The sequence below is a fragment of the Micromesistius poutassou genome (assembly GCF_964030765.1).
Source record: "Micromesistius poutassou genome assembly, chromosome: 15".
Classification (NCBI taxonomy): domain Eukaryota; kingdom Metazoa; phylum Chordata; class Actinopteri; order Gadiformes; family Gadidae; genus Micromesistius; species Micromesistius poutassou.
The window spans coordinates 11148633-11163083 of NC_140285.1; the positions used below are offsets into that span (position 1 = coordinate 11148633).

Consider the following 14451-nt stretch of genomic DNA (forward strand, 5'->3'; position numbering starts at 1 on the left):
GTAGTGATGTGATTTAATTAACAGCTGGGAACGGCTTTGCAGTGTCTCCACACATTTCTGCCCCCTTTGACATCATCCTCATGGAGGATTTATGAATATGCAACTTTGAAATGACCCTATGACCGTATAACCTGTCACTTCTCAATGGAGTGCACTCTTGTATTACTATTTATGCTCGACTCATTCGGTGGACCTGTCTCTCCAAAGTCACTCACACTGAATACAGATTCAGGGTGAGGCATCTCGCTCAAGGAATGCGAGCGTCTTTGATCGAACCCACTACTTTAGCCAATACACTGTCCTTGCTTCTAAGCACAGTACATTTATACAAACCTGCCTTGATGTAATAAGCATAAAGAAAAGGGTAAAGGTGAATTTGCATATGAATGGATGAATCACCCATAGTCTACTTTGATTAACATTGCTCCCTAAATGACACTCCATATGTAAATGGCACATTCCCCCACTCCTCCTCGCAATGTTCACCTTCAACAGAACCAAGCTGCCTCCTGGATCCCACCTTGACCCCCCCCCAGATTCTGAACCAATACCCATTAATCTGGGACTCGACGCGCTCTCCTCTGACAGTCACGTGAGGGTAAGCCCACTAAAATGAAGAAAAAAGCTAATGCTATCGCTGTGGCGCAGACATGATGATTAGAAGTTCAACAGTCATGAATATTTCATCCGGTTGCAATCATGGCCAGTGTGATCACTCAGCGTGCTTCAAAATGCTGTTTGTGGTTCTGCGGTTGATGTTGGGGAGAGGGACGTCGGCCCAAAGTGCAACCTGCCTTCTGGAGCTCTCATTAACCCTTTCTGGGCACTGCGTCTTTGCAGGAAACCGTTGGTATCTCCGTTGTCATGTCAACATGCCCCCCCCCCAGACCCCCTCCTCCCCCTCCCCTTCCTCCCCTTAATGAAGAGTGGTGCGTCTCACACTAATGCACCCTAATGTAACGAGATGTTCAAACAGCTGCCGAAGAGGACAGCAAAATGATGGAACATTGTTGTCGTTGTTCTTATCGACACATCACCGCCACTAAGATGCAGTCACGAGACACTGTTTTGCATTTATATACACTCGAGGCTTGGCACTGAGTTTCCTGGCTCCTGGATGAATGCCTCTGTACTGTATTCTATCGTGAAGCCTTTTATTATGGAGCGCCATAAGCACACGTATAGATCAAAGGCACTTGGGGGGAGGCACGGCAACGGCATGTGATGGATTGCAGGAAATAACAACAACAACAACAACAACAACAAAATGTATTTCTCGTGTATTACCTAGAATCGGGAGAGGCACGATCACAGGGGAGGAAATGGGAAAGGGTCGGATTTCCAGGCAGACTTGCATGGTTACAGTAACACAATGCCAAGGATCGGGCTCACAAGATGTTTTTTCTCTCCTCTGGATTCTCCTTTTTGTACCAGTAACTGCTCTGTTGGGTTCCCATGAAATGTCAGACGCATTAGCAGAATTCTTTCTTCACTCTTCAAGAACCTTCCAGCAGACTAATGCAATAGGGCTGCCATTACAGCAAGTTCAGACCATGGCACTGTTCAATGCTTATCGATCTTTTTCCCTGACTTGCTTTCCCGTCTTCTCTGACTTAGTTTACTGCAGTTTTCTGTTACACATGTTTGTCGTGATTGGTTTGTCTGTTTCCATCTGGGTTCAGGCACACGTTGTACCTTAGGTTCCCTCTGATCGAACTTTATAAAAACACTTTTGTGAAAGAGGTTGCAGCAGCCTGCCATTGATGTGCTTTCCCATTGCAAGTCCCCACTGTAAATAACATTCTGAATTGCAATACGATTTCTTATGTCCTTTTTCGGGTCGCCTGTGTGTGTGTCTGCAGGGTAGAGGGAATTGAAGGTGGAATGTCTACCCATCCGGGAGCTGGGGATGATAAATGTAATTGGATCGTTATGGATTACCTCGCGGCATGGAACTGCGTGAGGAGAGAGAAGGTCCAAGTCACCCTCATTCTGATTGAGACGGGTTGGACCCAGGGAGAATGGCTTTATTGCTGCGTCTCTCTCTCCCACTTACCGCGTGCATTTGGCATCACAGAATATTTAACAGGTGAAAGTCAATGCTGTTGCATGGCGGTCATCATTGGTATGTGTGGGCAGACACCAAACAATATTTCTTTTCACTCTTTTGAATGTCTTTTCATGTGAGATGAAGACACACACACATCTCCCTGCTAGGGGTGCTATGACTACAGCACAGCTCCCACTGGCAGGTGTGTTGAGTCTGACCCCAGCTCGCCGGAGTGGCAACACCCAGACAGGCCTGGCATTTACATCTGCCAGGTCTCCCTCTCTCCCCCAGCCTGACTGATCTTACTGACAGACGGGGGGGAAATCTCTGCCTGACCGACGAGATATTAAATAATTGAAGCGCCGGTCAGCAGCCTTTAGCACGGTCTCTGGTGGGTAGGCGTGCTCTCGGCCCTCCCTCTCTATGTCTGCTACGCTGTTATTGTTATATATTCCAATAAAAGCTCTGTTGACCAGATAATATATATATATATATATATATTTATATTTATATATGATTAATTTCTGACAGTATCCGACAGTGATATCTGCAAACTTCAACATTTCCCCTCTCAGGCATTGTTCAGGGTCCGGCGACACTGTACACCTTCCCCAAATGGAAAGGCTCAAATGTACAGTATCATAATCCCAGGTCCCCTAAGCCCTGAAGAACGTCTGGGTAGTGGAAGCTCAACTGAAAGGGAGCTATCGTCCTTCCGAGAGGCAGGAAAGCCCCGGCTGCGCCACACTAAAGACACCATGCATATTTCATTGTCCCCATGAAGCAAAATCCCCTTAGTATCAGCCAGGCCAGTTCTGTTCTTTCTTGTTGCTTTTGTTTTTGTGGGTCTATTTGGGTAGGATTTCCAAAAATAACAACCACAATATACCCACATGATTGTTATACATCTAACGAGGATTCTTCCTGGCCAACATTTGGATAGGTGATTCACAGCAGCAGTCCCATAGCTATTTGCTAAGGTTTGCAGTAGGGGAACTAGGAAAGTATGCTCTGCCAACTGAAAGCTGTTTACATTAAAGTAATTAGGAGTCTGAGGAGAACGATAATGATCTGACTCTCGTTTTTCTCGCGATTTGTATATTTAATGGTTGGATCAAAGAAATGTCAATGGCCTGAGTAGACTATTGATATTTTCCATCGGTTCGATTGAGTCAAGCTAGCTAGATTGTGCTGAAGCAGACAGTCTGTTGATCTGACTTGTACCATAGGTAAGGCTTGATCTTTTCCTCCTAGTTCCTCCCACTTAGTATTCACAAGCTTACTTGTTCCTTTTAGCCTCACTATTGAGAAGAGAGAAGTATAGTATAGTGTAGTGGCTTTAGATTAGCAGCTAAACTGTCCCACTTTCTTCCATTTCCGCCGCCTCACTATCTTTGACCAACATGCCTAACCCCTACCTGCTCCTTAATAATTGAAACTCACTTTGGGTAAAAGCCTTTGTGTACTGCCATTAGTCAGTAAACCTGGTCAACTTGTAAGCATGTGGATGCTCAAGCTCCAACACACTTTTTTACAGCTGCTAAGGGCCTGAGTCAGCCAAAGGCCTACCTTGTGCGTGTTGTTTTTGAACCCAGCCTACATGAGTGGGTTTAAAAGTTGACATGTGTAGTGTTCGTCATAGCAGCATCGTAGTTCCTATTGATGTAGATCTTACGTGTTGAAGATGAAACATCAGCTCCAGCAACACACAATGATATTATGACCTTATGTGTTGCTAATGGTTCCTCCTCACACCAGTGTATTCGTCACACAACAACGGGTTATCAGGAAACGATTACCTCACTTCTATCACCTCAAGGACATTTGTGAGCAAAGTTCAGGCAAGGTGGTCGTCACAAGCTGCCCGCCAAATATCTGGCAACTATTTAGCGAACCATGGCGGCAATCATCCCCCTTCAACCTGTACAAACTCATTAGTGATGACCTGTCTGGGAATGATTTATTGTCATCATTAATATCCTCTTTGTTCAGTAGCTGCTCCACGCTATCTGCGCCACCCAGCAACCAGTATGATGAGATAATACACACAAAATTCCCAATGGCAGGAATCGCTAATACCTATCTGTCTCGTAATGTCGATCTCCGACTTGTACCAAGGTAGGGGTGGATTATTGGATTAGTATATACTGTAGCAGTCATAAACCTGGACGCCCCTCTCCGCTGAGTGGAGGAAACCACCGGTCCTGAGTTAAGGGCTGAATTGGTGAGGACGGTGAAAACATTTATCTAGCAAGATAAGGGTTGCCTCGATTTATATATATATACAATACAATAGTACAACTTATATATATATATATATATATATATATATATATATACAGTATATATACAGTATATATATATATAAGTTGTACTATTGTTTAATGGAATTCCTTTTTAATCTGTCATGGTAGGATTTCCTATTAGATAGGCTACAGAATGCATGATCTTGTTTTATTTAGAAAAAATCCTCCACAGCTGAGCTGGGGGGAGAATATATTCAGACTTTTATCTTTTCTACTGTGCTTCTGTCCTGGGTTGGGAACGAGTGAAGGAGGGAAGGAGTGAACGGATGGGATCATTAATTGACCTGATAAGACGAGAAGTTGAGTGAATGAACTGATGAACGAGTGGGCGATGGAGGCGTCGAACCAAGGACAAACACAATGAATGAACGCGTGAGTGGGTGACGGACTGAAGGAAAAGCAAGATTGGGTTATGCATCAGAACGGGACGTGCGGAGCGGAGGTGGGTAAGCATATCCGCGAGGTCCCTTATCCTCTGTTTGCTTTGCTTCCTTTCAAAGGGGGGATCTGCATCGCTCAGTCTTTGAGGATTCCCCATAACTCCAAGCTGGAGGATTACGACAAGGCCGTCCAACAGCTGCTGGAAACCCAGCACTCAAGGGCAGTCGTCATCTTCGCCAGTGAAGAAGACATACGGTGAGGCGTGAACAACATCCACGTTGTTCAAGGGGGTGTTGATGGGCTGCCAAATCCAGGTTTTTAATCTCTGTGGATCAACAGAAACACACCACCCCCACCCTTCCCGCCCTACAATGGGCCGGAGGCAAAAACAGATTTACTGTGTATACAGTGGTTAGACAAACATGTCAAATTATCTTGGAAAACCAGAGATACTGTTCATTTACAAGGGCCCCTTGGGAAATATCCATAGGAAGCAGAGTCAGATAAAATGAACACATTTGTTTTTATTATATACTGGGGGAATCCAATTTATGTTGATACTCATAGCATGAACAGAGACACTTCACATTTCAAACACTATTATTCTCTCAAGAATACTGTTCTTTTTTTCTCAGCAAAAACACTATAAATATATGTTTTGCATAGGCCCTGTCGTCATGGCTCGCGGCACCACTAAGACATTCACATTGACGCCCTACCTCATTCGGAGAGCCTCCGCAATGCAACTCACACATGGATGTTCTTAACAGGGGAGTTCTTAACGCCACCAAGAGGGCCAATCAAGTGGGCCACTTCCTGTGGATTGGATCTGACAGCTGGGGTGCCAAGGGTAGCCCCATCCACCAGCTAGAGGAGGTTGCTGTGGGGGCTATCACCATACTGCCCAAACGCTCGTCCATTAAAGGTACACGACCGCCAAACGCAGACAGATGCCCGCCTGAGCCTCTCTGCCCCTAGGTGACCATGTCTCGATGAAATAAGGAAATGACGGTAATTGTGTTTTCGTTTGAGGAACCAAAAGCCACACCGGTAGAACAGTGGCTTCCCAGCATGCGGCCTCGTGATGGCTCTGTCCAGCAGGGCATTCTTAATAACCGTTATTGCATTAAAGAGACTTTTATCACACTTGCTTGAATCAGGGATGTCCAGTTGGAGACAATATATAAGTTAGGAGGCTTAAATCCCCCTAAGGATAAAAGGTTCTAATTGATGTAAATTGATTCTGATTATCAGATGGCTACTCTCCATGTGATTCAATGATTTAATTTGCTCCTATGAGAAATAAACATGGACATCATTACAGAAAAAGAGAATGCTCACATAAGTATGCCCGATGTTGTTCTAATGAGCATGTTGCGTGTTTGATCCGTATGTCCATAGGAACCTTCAGAAGAAGCATAAACAAAGCTTGAAGCGAGATACAAGCGTCCTCGTTACTCTATTAGAGCTGGCATACATACTGTACCCCCTGAGCTAGTACTGTGTGCACACACTTTCACTGAATTCGGCTTTGTACTTATTAACAAAATTAATGTCCCATACCTTGAATCCAGCTGTGTTTTAATGAACATCATGAAGCAAACAAAATGTTCAACTCCTACAGGACCGAGCAAGCTGTGGCAACAGGCTGTGGCACTAATCCGGTTCCCCAGTTATTTATTATGCATCCTGTCTTTAAAATTAATGTTGTTTCCTGGATGAAAGAAATTACTAAAGATCCACAGGGCTTGATAGGAAGGGAAACCACAGTGGTCACATTATGATGAAAGAGTATCCCTAGCATGGTTTGCTTCCTAAAGTTCACGGGAAGACCCGCCCCCCTCTCTTCCCCCAGGTTGTGAGCATCACTATGAGTTAACGTTTCTTTTCTTATTTTACTGAATTCCCCCCCCCCCCCCCCCACCAGGATTCGACGAATACTTCACCGGACTCACGCTGGAGAACAACCGCAGGAACGTGTGGTTCGCAGAGTTCTGGGAGGAAAACTTTGACTGCCGGCTCCTCAGCTCGTCCAAGAGAGAGGACACCAGCCGTAAATGCACAGGTGAGAGTTGCTAACGAGGGAAACGTCGGCTCGTTGCACCTGAACCGCGACATCCAATCTCTGCTCTGAGTCGCCACCAACATGGAAATACTTTAGCTTTGCACTGGCGGTGTCGCAGTATGCCATTGTCTTTTAATTAGCTGCTCGAATGGCCGGGACTGACAGAAAGCCCCTATCACCAGGTAACCCAGCAGGCCCATCGGGGAGAAAGGGGTTGTTAGCATTGAGAGTAATAATAGCGATGCCATTATTAGCCATGCTAAGGTCAGGGCCCTTGTGGCGGGAGGCTTATCACTCAATGGCACTCATGGCTCACCCATGGCTCACCCATGGACACCTTGCAGCCCAGTCTTGGGATTTAAAGACAACGTATAAGCATGGTGGATAGGAGACCGGCAGCTTGCGTCACTTTTATAGGACTGCACGTTAAAAGAATCGGCGGCGACATTTAACTCCAAGCAAAGTAAACCACAGTTGCTGTTCTTGATTAAATTTGTAAGCATCAGCGTTTTGGCAGTAATGATAGTGTTGGTTAGAAGATATGCAATTAATCTGGGTCCTCCCCGCCTCCATCAGCCAACGGGTTTGACAGGCAGGTGTATGCTCTGAATATATTTACCAAATAACTCTGTGATTATTCTGGCATGCATAATGCAGAGGACGTCCATGGCACAAACAGTACAAATAACAAGTTAATTGTCATTGGTAGGGGCGTCAGAATCGAGTAGAGGTTTGCATTCCTTTTGTTAGTCAAACAAAGGGTGCTTTTCACATGAGGGATGTAAAATGCAGCCCATCTTCTATGTTACAATTTCTATTCCGACTGAGAATTAGTTTCCGTTTTCAGAACCAAAATCCCTGTACAACCCTTCGTGTTTCCATTTGATGCCAGAACCCTATTATATATTCATGAAGGCCAGTTGCTGCTTTTACGTTGGAAGCCCTTGCATTCAACCCCAAAACTTGGGACAATCCTAAGTGATATACGTTGGCTGTATGGGTATTGGGTTGTATGCATTGCCACCCTTCATGCATTGTTCTCCCCTACGGTGATCTGTTGGGAATAATATGCTCTCACCCAATTCCATGCAATTTTTCCATAAGCCTGTCATTTATTTGTTTTGTGTTGCATCATTAACTAAATAATAGGATGGGTTTAAAATATAATGTGACTACAAAGATATTTTAAAGGCATTGTTTATGATGTATTCTACACAGGGGAGGTGTTTTAGAGCAGGCCTGGTGAGCACAGGGAACAGAATAGTGAGGCTGTAACATCATGAAAGTGCAACAGAATGAACCGCAGAATGAAACGCTCACTTTGTTTTGATCCTGTGGGCAGATGGATAAAAACAAACCAAATCTCCTTTGCTGCATTATTGTTATTGCGGTTGTGATTGTAACATGTCGGTAGTAATATGTAAGAAGTTCATTTTAACGATCCAATCTGTCTGTCACATAAATGGCCATTGTCTGGCATCTCCACCAAATTATGCTTACTCTGTTTGTCTTTGCTAATTGGTTTAGGGTTATTGCCAAGTTTAAACAATGAGTCTGGGGAAAAATAGCATAAAATCCTTATTTGTATCAAATGCTACAGCCTTCTTTGGGAAACCTTATAACTGTGGAAACTGTGTCTGCTCGAATATTTTATGGTGAACCATAGTGAAGAATACAGGGCAGTAATGGAGTAGTATGGAAAGTATGGAAGATAAATTAAAGTAAATAGAGGTGAACACAATGTCTCAAATGTTCAAATTGAATCACATTGCAATTTCCTTTGTTCTTTGTCTTGCTGTCTCTTATGAACATAAACCCAATAAAGCTCATCCCACATGTGGACTCACCTCTCAGACGAGTAAAGGTACTTAATTTACCCGTCCAATGGAACAGTCTCTTTCCTCTCAGAAGCACTCATCATGAAACACAGTGTTTGTGGTAGATTTTTTTAAGAATTGATATTTAAATCCAATCGGGAACCACAAACTCTAAAATCCATTCAAACGTATTCAACCAAATGTCTCGGCGTCTACCAGAGATGAACCAGTTCATCCTCTGGGTTGTTTTTCTCCCTGGTTGCTTCTCTCCGTTACCGCTGTCAGCCTCATCCTCACTGCCAATCACCTTCAGAAGCTCAGTGTGGGGGAAACAACCAGCGGGGGGGCCGAGCGGCGGGGGGGGGCGGGGGGTTGGGGGGTTGGCGGGCGGGGGTTCCGCTGACGATGACACACGTTGTGATGAGTGAAGCGATGACCAATCTGTCTGACTGGCTGTCCTCCGGCCCCCCCTCTCTCTCTCTCTGCGCTGTCTCCCCTCATCTCCCCTCATCTCCCCTCCCACCTCCCTACCCCACCTCCGCCCACCTCCTCCTCCCTCCAGGCCAGGAGCGCATCGGGATCGACTCCAGGTACGAGCAGGAGGGGAAGGTGCAGTTTGTGATCGACGGCGTGTACGCCATGGCGCACGCGCTGCACACCATGCAGCGGGAGCTGTGCCCCGACTACCCGGGCATCTGCCCCGACATGGAGGCGGCGGACGGCAAGGCGCTGCTCAAGTACATACGCAATGCCACTTTCAACGGTGAGCCGTGTGTGTGTGTGTGTGTGTGTGTGTGTGTGTGTGTGTGCTTATAGTATGGAAGTAAAACTAACTTTATATCTATATATATATATTATATTTACTTCCCTGGAAATGTGTAGTCTCTCTGCAACTGAAATGACACATTTTCCATGGTTATCTTCTCCTGCATGAGTAGCAATCTCATTTCCTTATATAAATGTACTGTATACAGTATATATAGTTACTATATATAGCTTGGCTTCCACTGGCCTATTGCAGTGGTAAGCTACTGAAATAATCAAGAGGAAGAGATAATTCTCCCCAATATCTACCACAAGTGATGATATATTCACAAATCATTACATTTGATAATGTTAGTCCTTTTTTTGCCATTGGCAATCATATTTGTCCTTTTCCTTTGTCACTGTATTTTGGCAAGATAAGTGTGTGGTAGCCTGTGTGCATGTGTTTGTGTGTGTATGTGTGTTTGTGTGTGTGTCTATGTGTGTGTGTGTGTGTGTGTGTGTGTGTGTGTGTGTGTGTGTGTGTGTGTGTCTCTGTGTCGGTCTTGTCTTTCTGTCTGTCTGTCTGTGTGTGTGTGTGTGTGTGTACCACGGCTAATGTGTGTCTGTGAGTGAATCAGTGAGAGCTTCGTGGATGGCCCTACTGCGCCGCAGACACAGAGCTAAGGAGCGCCGGGAAAGGCAGAGACCATGAGAGGAGAGAGAGGGGGAGAGAAAGGAACGGGATAATGATGGGAGAAGCACAGCAGTGGATCCCGAGCCGGCCCACGCTATACTCGGCAGAGCAACGCGGCACTTTTGTCATGTCTCACTTCTGAAGCCCCATTTGAATCTATAAATCTTTCATCCAATATAGTGCTCTTACTAAACAGTCTATACAGATCATTTGTTCCCTTGGAATATGCCAGGCGGGGGGGAAATGGAATGGAATTCATAATGGCTTTTGCTCCACGCAAACAGAAATTTTCATTTGGGTTAACAAGTGTGTGTGTGTGTGTGTGTGTGTGTGTGTGTGTGTGTGTGTGTGTGTGTGTGTGTATGTCTTATCGACGTGTGTGTGTGTGTGTGTGTGTGTGTGTGTATGTGTGTGTCTGTGTGTGGGTATGCGTGTGCCTGTGCATGTGTTTATATGTGCTTGTCTGCCGGCCGCATGTGTATGTGTGCATATGCGTGTGCCTGTGCGTGTGTGTGTTTGTGTATGCATGCATGTATGTGTCTGTCTTTCTGTCTGTCTGTCTGTCTGTGTGTGTAGGAATTTTCTGTGGAGCAATGGCTACTTTCTTGCCTCAGTGGTAAACAGTTGTAAACACTTTGTCAACATCTCCTAGTTTTTTGTGTGTGAGTGTGTGAGTGTTGACTTGTCTGCTGTCTTTATTTGCTGGCAGCCAAAGTGACGGGTTAGCATCTGCCACCTTCTGAGTTTGTTTCATTACAAGTCGGAGGCAAAAAGTGATGTTCTGCATGTCCCAACGGGCTTCTGTGGTCCACATCAGTACACCGCTGCTCGTCAGTCATCAAAGACTACGCTACGATACCAAACCAAAACAGAGGAGTCTGCATTACAAATGCGTTCCCCGTCGGTGTGTCATGTGTCTCCTGTTAAAGGTATTATGAGATCGCTGCTCAGTCAGCATTAAAATGCTACCACTTCTGTCTCTGGCCACCTCTGCATTTCCTACCGGGCTGCAGGCTCTTTGATGGGATGTTCAATGACAAACGTCCTTGTGCAGAATAAAACTGGAGGGAGCTGCTATTCCCCGCGGCCTCAGACTAAAAAGGAGAGGTGCTTTAGCCTTTCATCCAACCATCCAGCGGCACCGATCTACATATGAGGCACCCCACCCCCACTTCACCTCCACCACCACCACCAAGCAGTTTGGACACAACGCTGCTGCTGCTGCTGCTGCTGCTGCCTCTGCTGCTGCTCGTGTCCTTAGACTTTATAATAGCCTCCCCATTAGGGTAGACAATTCCCCATGCTAAATGTCACCTGACAACAACACCGTCCACCCTTCCCTCCACCTACCTACCTTCCTACCTACCACCCAGTTTCCCTTTAAAAAAAAAGGTAAATGAAATACACGCTGATGCATCTGGGGGATTATTCGGAGCACCAAGGTCATAAGACTTTATCCCTTTGACTTTTACTATACGGGGCTGTATAAACAACTCTGCAACATTTTTCTTGCACACCTGCCCCGTCGCAGTTTATTGCGTTTCCTGTGAACGGGATCTCTTCTGACATTTATGTTTATCTGTTTAAGCGATCCTCCGGGACGAAGCCACTCACCCGCGGACTGACAAGAGGCAGGAGCCCACCGCAACGGCGGCGGTGGCACCACACACACCCCATTTGGGTTTTCAGAGCTGATTATTTATACTGCTTTGATTTAGAGCGCATCCCCTTTATTGTGTCATTTGGAGCGTTTTAATTGAGACGCGTTGTCCACGGTGGTCCGTCTCTGCTTATTGGAGGCGTTTGACACGCGGTCGAAGATGCACGCAATGCTTACATCAATCGTCTGCTCATTTATTAATGCCGCGATTTACCTGAACATACCTATTTAAATATTTACACCCATGGTATAGAGGGATTAGTCGGTTAGTTTTACAGACACACTCACTGCATTCTACGTTCTACATCGTTCAAATCTTTTTGGTTTCACCGTTCAGCAATTTATACTTCTACCACTGGCACACACACAAGGGGGCCCAGTACAAACATAAACACACACGCACACACACGCACACATACACACACACACACACACACACACACACACACAATAAGTCTTGTGTATTTGTGTACTCTAGTCTATTGCAGAGCACAACGATTTCATGTGATCACAGTCTTGACTAAGCTAATTAACCGAGATCTGCATGGCAGTGCTTAAGATGGGCGGCAGCACCACAATGGCCAGATGTGGCTCGCTGTGACCCAATTCCGTCCCGCTTCTTCTTTCTTTGCGCCCTTTCTTCTTCACACGCACACCGTGCGATTGAAACGCGCAAACCTTTTGACCCCGACTGATCTGCGCTCTGCGATCTGTGGGTCCCGAACAGCAGCATCTTATGTCATTAGGGCCGCAGATGTGGAGAACGCACAGCTGCTGAGGTCTCTCACTGCACCAGACAGACCCATCTAACGGTGTTGTCCTTGCCTTGGCGCCCGTTGTCATTGTCCTCCTCCCTGGGCCCTCTTGCGTAAGCTTGATACATAGGCAGCAGGTGAGGAAGGGAGCTATCTTCGTCGGCCAGAACTCGCACTGCCCGGCTACAAACCCACGCCGCTGCACATTTTGATTAAGCACAGTAGATTTAGGTCATAGATCCAACGCATCGTGTCGTCTTTACTAGCCTAGATAATCACTGCTACTTCTACATAAAACACAATAGCGTGGTACCGTGGTGTTGCATTTTAACCAGCATTATTAATGTTTGTTTTACAGGCAGTGCTGGTACTTTTGTCATGTTTAACAAGAACGGAGACGCCCCGGGTCGCTACGACCTGTTCCAGTTCCAGACAACTAACAACTCCAACCCCGAGTACAAGGTGGTCGGCCAATGGGTGGACTCGCTCCAGCTGAGGGTATGCAAATAAATGTGTGAAGGTTATACATGTGAAGGGGATAATACTAGCTGCTTTTGGCCATCTTGTAACAGAAACATTACATTTCCGTTAACAAGATGTTAACGGAATCTGTAATGTTTCTGTGATGTTATTTGGGGAAATTACATTATTAATATGTCTACCTTGGCAAAGAAAGCATTTTCGATTTAACGTATCTAACACGGGGTGAACAGCGGACATAATTGATAACGAGGATATCTTGAGGCTATATAATTGATGCGGACAAAAAAATAAAAATGGACTATTGCTTTGTTCACAAATGTTAGCTTTCCAATTAAATAAATTAAGTATATGAAATGCCGAATAAGCAACTGACAAAACGGTGGCGGCCACATGACAGATCCTGAGTTTTTGTCTCCATGGTAACAGCGCTGTTGGTCTCATTACTGGGTTTCCACACACATGGTGTGTAATCAGGAGGCTTTCCAGAGAGCACCAGTCATTGTCCCAATAGCAAATGGCACCTCCACGCCCTCGGACAAATGGCACAAGATAATTTGCCGGACACCACGGAAACAAACCATTTGTCATACAGGTGTCACCCGCCCCACACACACATACCATGTGTGACCTGAGTATTTCAGCTCAGAAAAATATGGGCTCTGTTGTTTCTTGTTTTAACAATATACCAGCTGCTTAAATTATAGAGATGTTCTCATTTTCTCACCAGTGTTTAATTTTTTTGAAGAAATTCTGAAAAAGATTGGCCAGTATCAAACAGGGCGCATGAAAATTAATGACTGTTTTGAGATTGCCTATATCAATTACTGTGTCAACTATATTCCCAGTTTCATGCGTTGTTTCTTCAATAATGCAGGCTATGGCTTCTCCCTTGTAGTGTGTCCCTTATCATATACTGTATCTTTGAGAGTACGTAGAAATTCATACAAGGTAGAATACATGGCTAAATAATTGATCATGAGCCATAAAATGATTTTCTTCTCATTCAGTAAGGATGAAACCCACATTTTATGCTCTAGAGTTCATCATTTATTGAGATAGCTAGAGTGTGTCAAATCGTTTGTCTTTGTTTTCATTTTAATAATTTTCATGAATTTAAATCGCTGATTTAAAGAGAATATCTCTTTATGAATATCTTATTTATAATTCTTCTTATAAATAAAAAATAATGATGGTTTGAGGTTATTACCAGCAATGCAAAGGACCTGGTGATAAATATCATTGACACACGAATAAATGTGTAACTTGCAATGAATGCTTCATTCATGCTGTATCAGGAACTAACATCTTTATAAAATATTCATGCTGACTTGGTGTTGTGTCCTCATCCTTGTCGTTTACCGTTTAATCACTAAGATCTCCCCTCTCTCTCTCTCTTCGCCTTCTCTCTTTCTCCCTCTCTCTCTCTCTCCCTTGCTCTCTCTCTCTCTCTCTCTCTCTCTCTCTCTCTCTCTCTCTCTCTCCTCCCCCTCTCT

General features: G+C 45.0%; 1 protein-coding gene across 1 annotated transcript in view; it reads left to right on the plus strand.

The window, feature by feature from the left end:
- Positions 1 to 14451, plus strand: part of LOC311359800 (metabotropic glutamate receptor 7-like) — a gene marked incomplete at both ends in the record, with an annotated part of 49402 nt that overhangs the window by 24111 nt on the left and 10840 nt on the right. The window contains 5 exons of the mRNA XM_084479835.1: positions 4857 to 4992; positions 5508 to 5662; positions 6665 to 6802; positions 9182 to 9382; positions 12834 to 12973. Of these exons, the coding sequence (XP_084335961.1) occupies positions 4857 to 4992; positions 5508 to 5662; positions 6665 to 6802; positions 9182 to 9382; positions 12834 to 12973 (770 nt within the window). The remainder of the gene's footprint in view (positions 1 to 4856; positions 4993 to 5507; positions 5663 to 6664; positions 6803 to 9181; positions 9383 to 12833; positions 12974 to 14451) is intronic.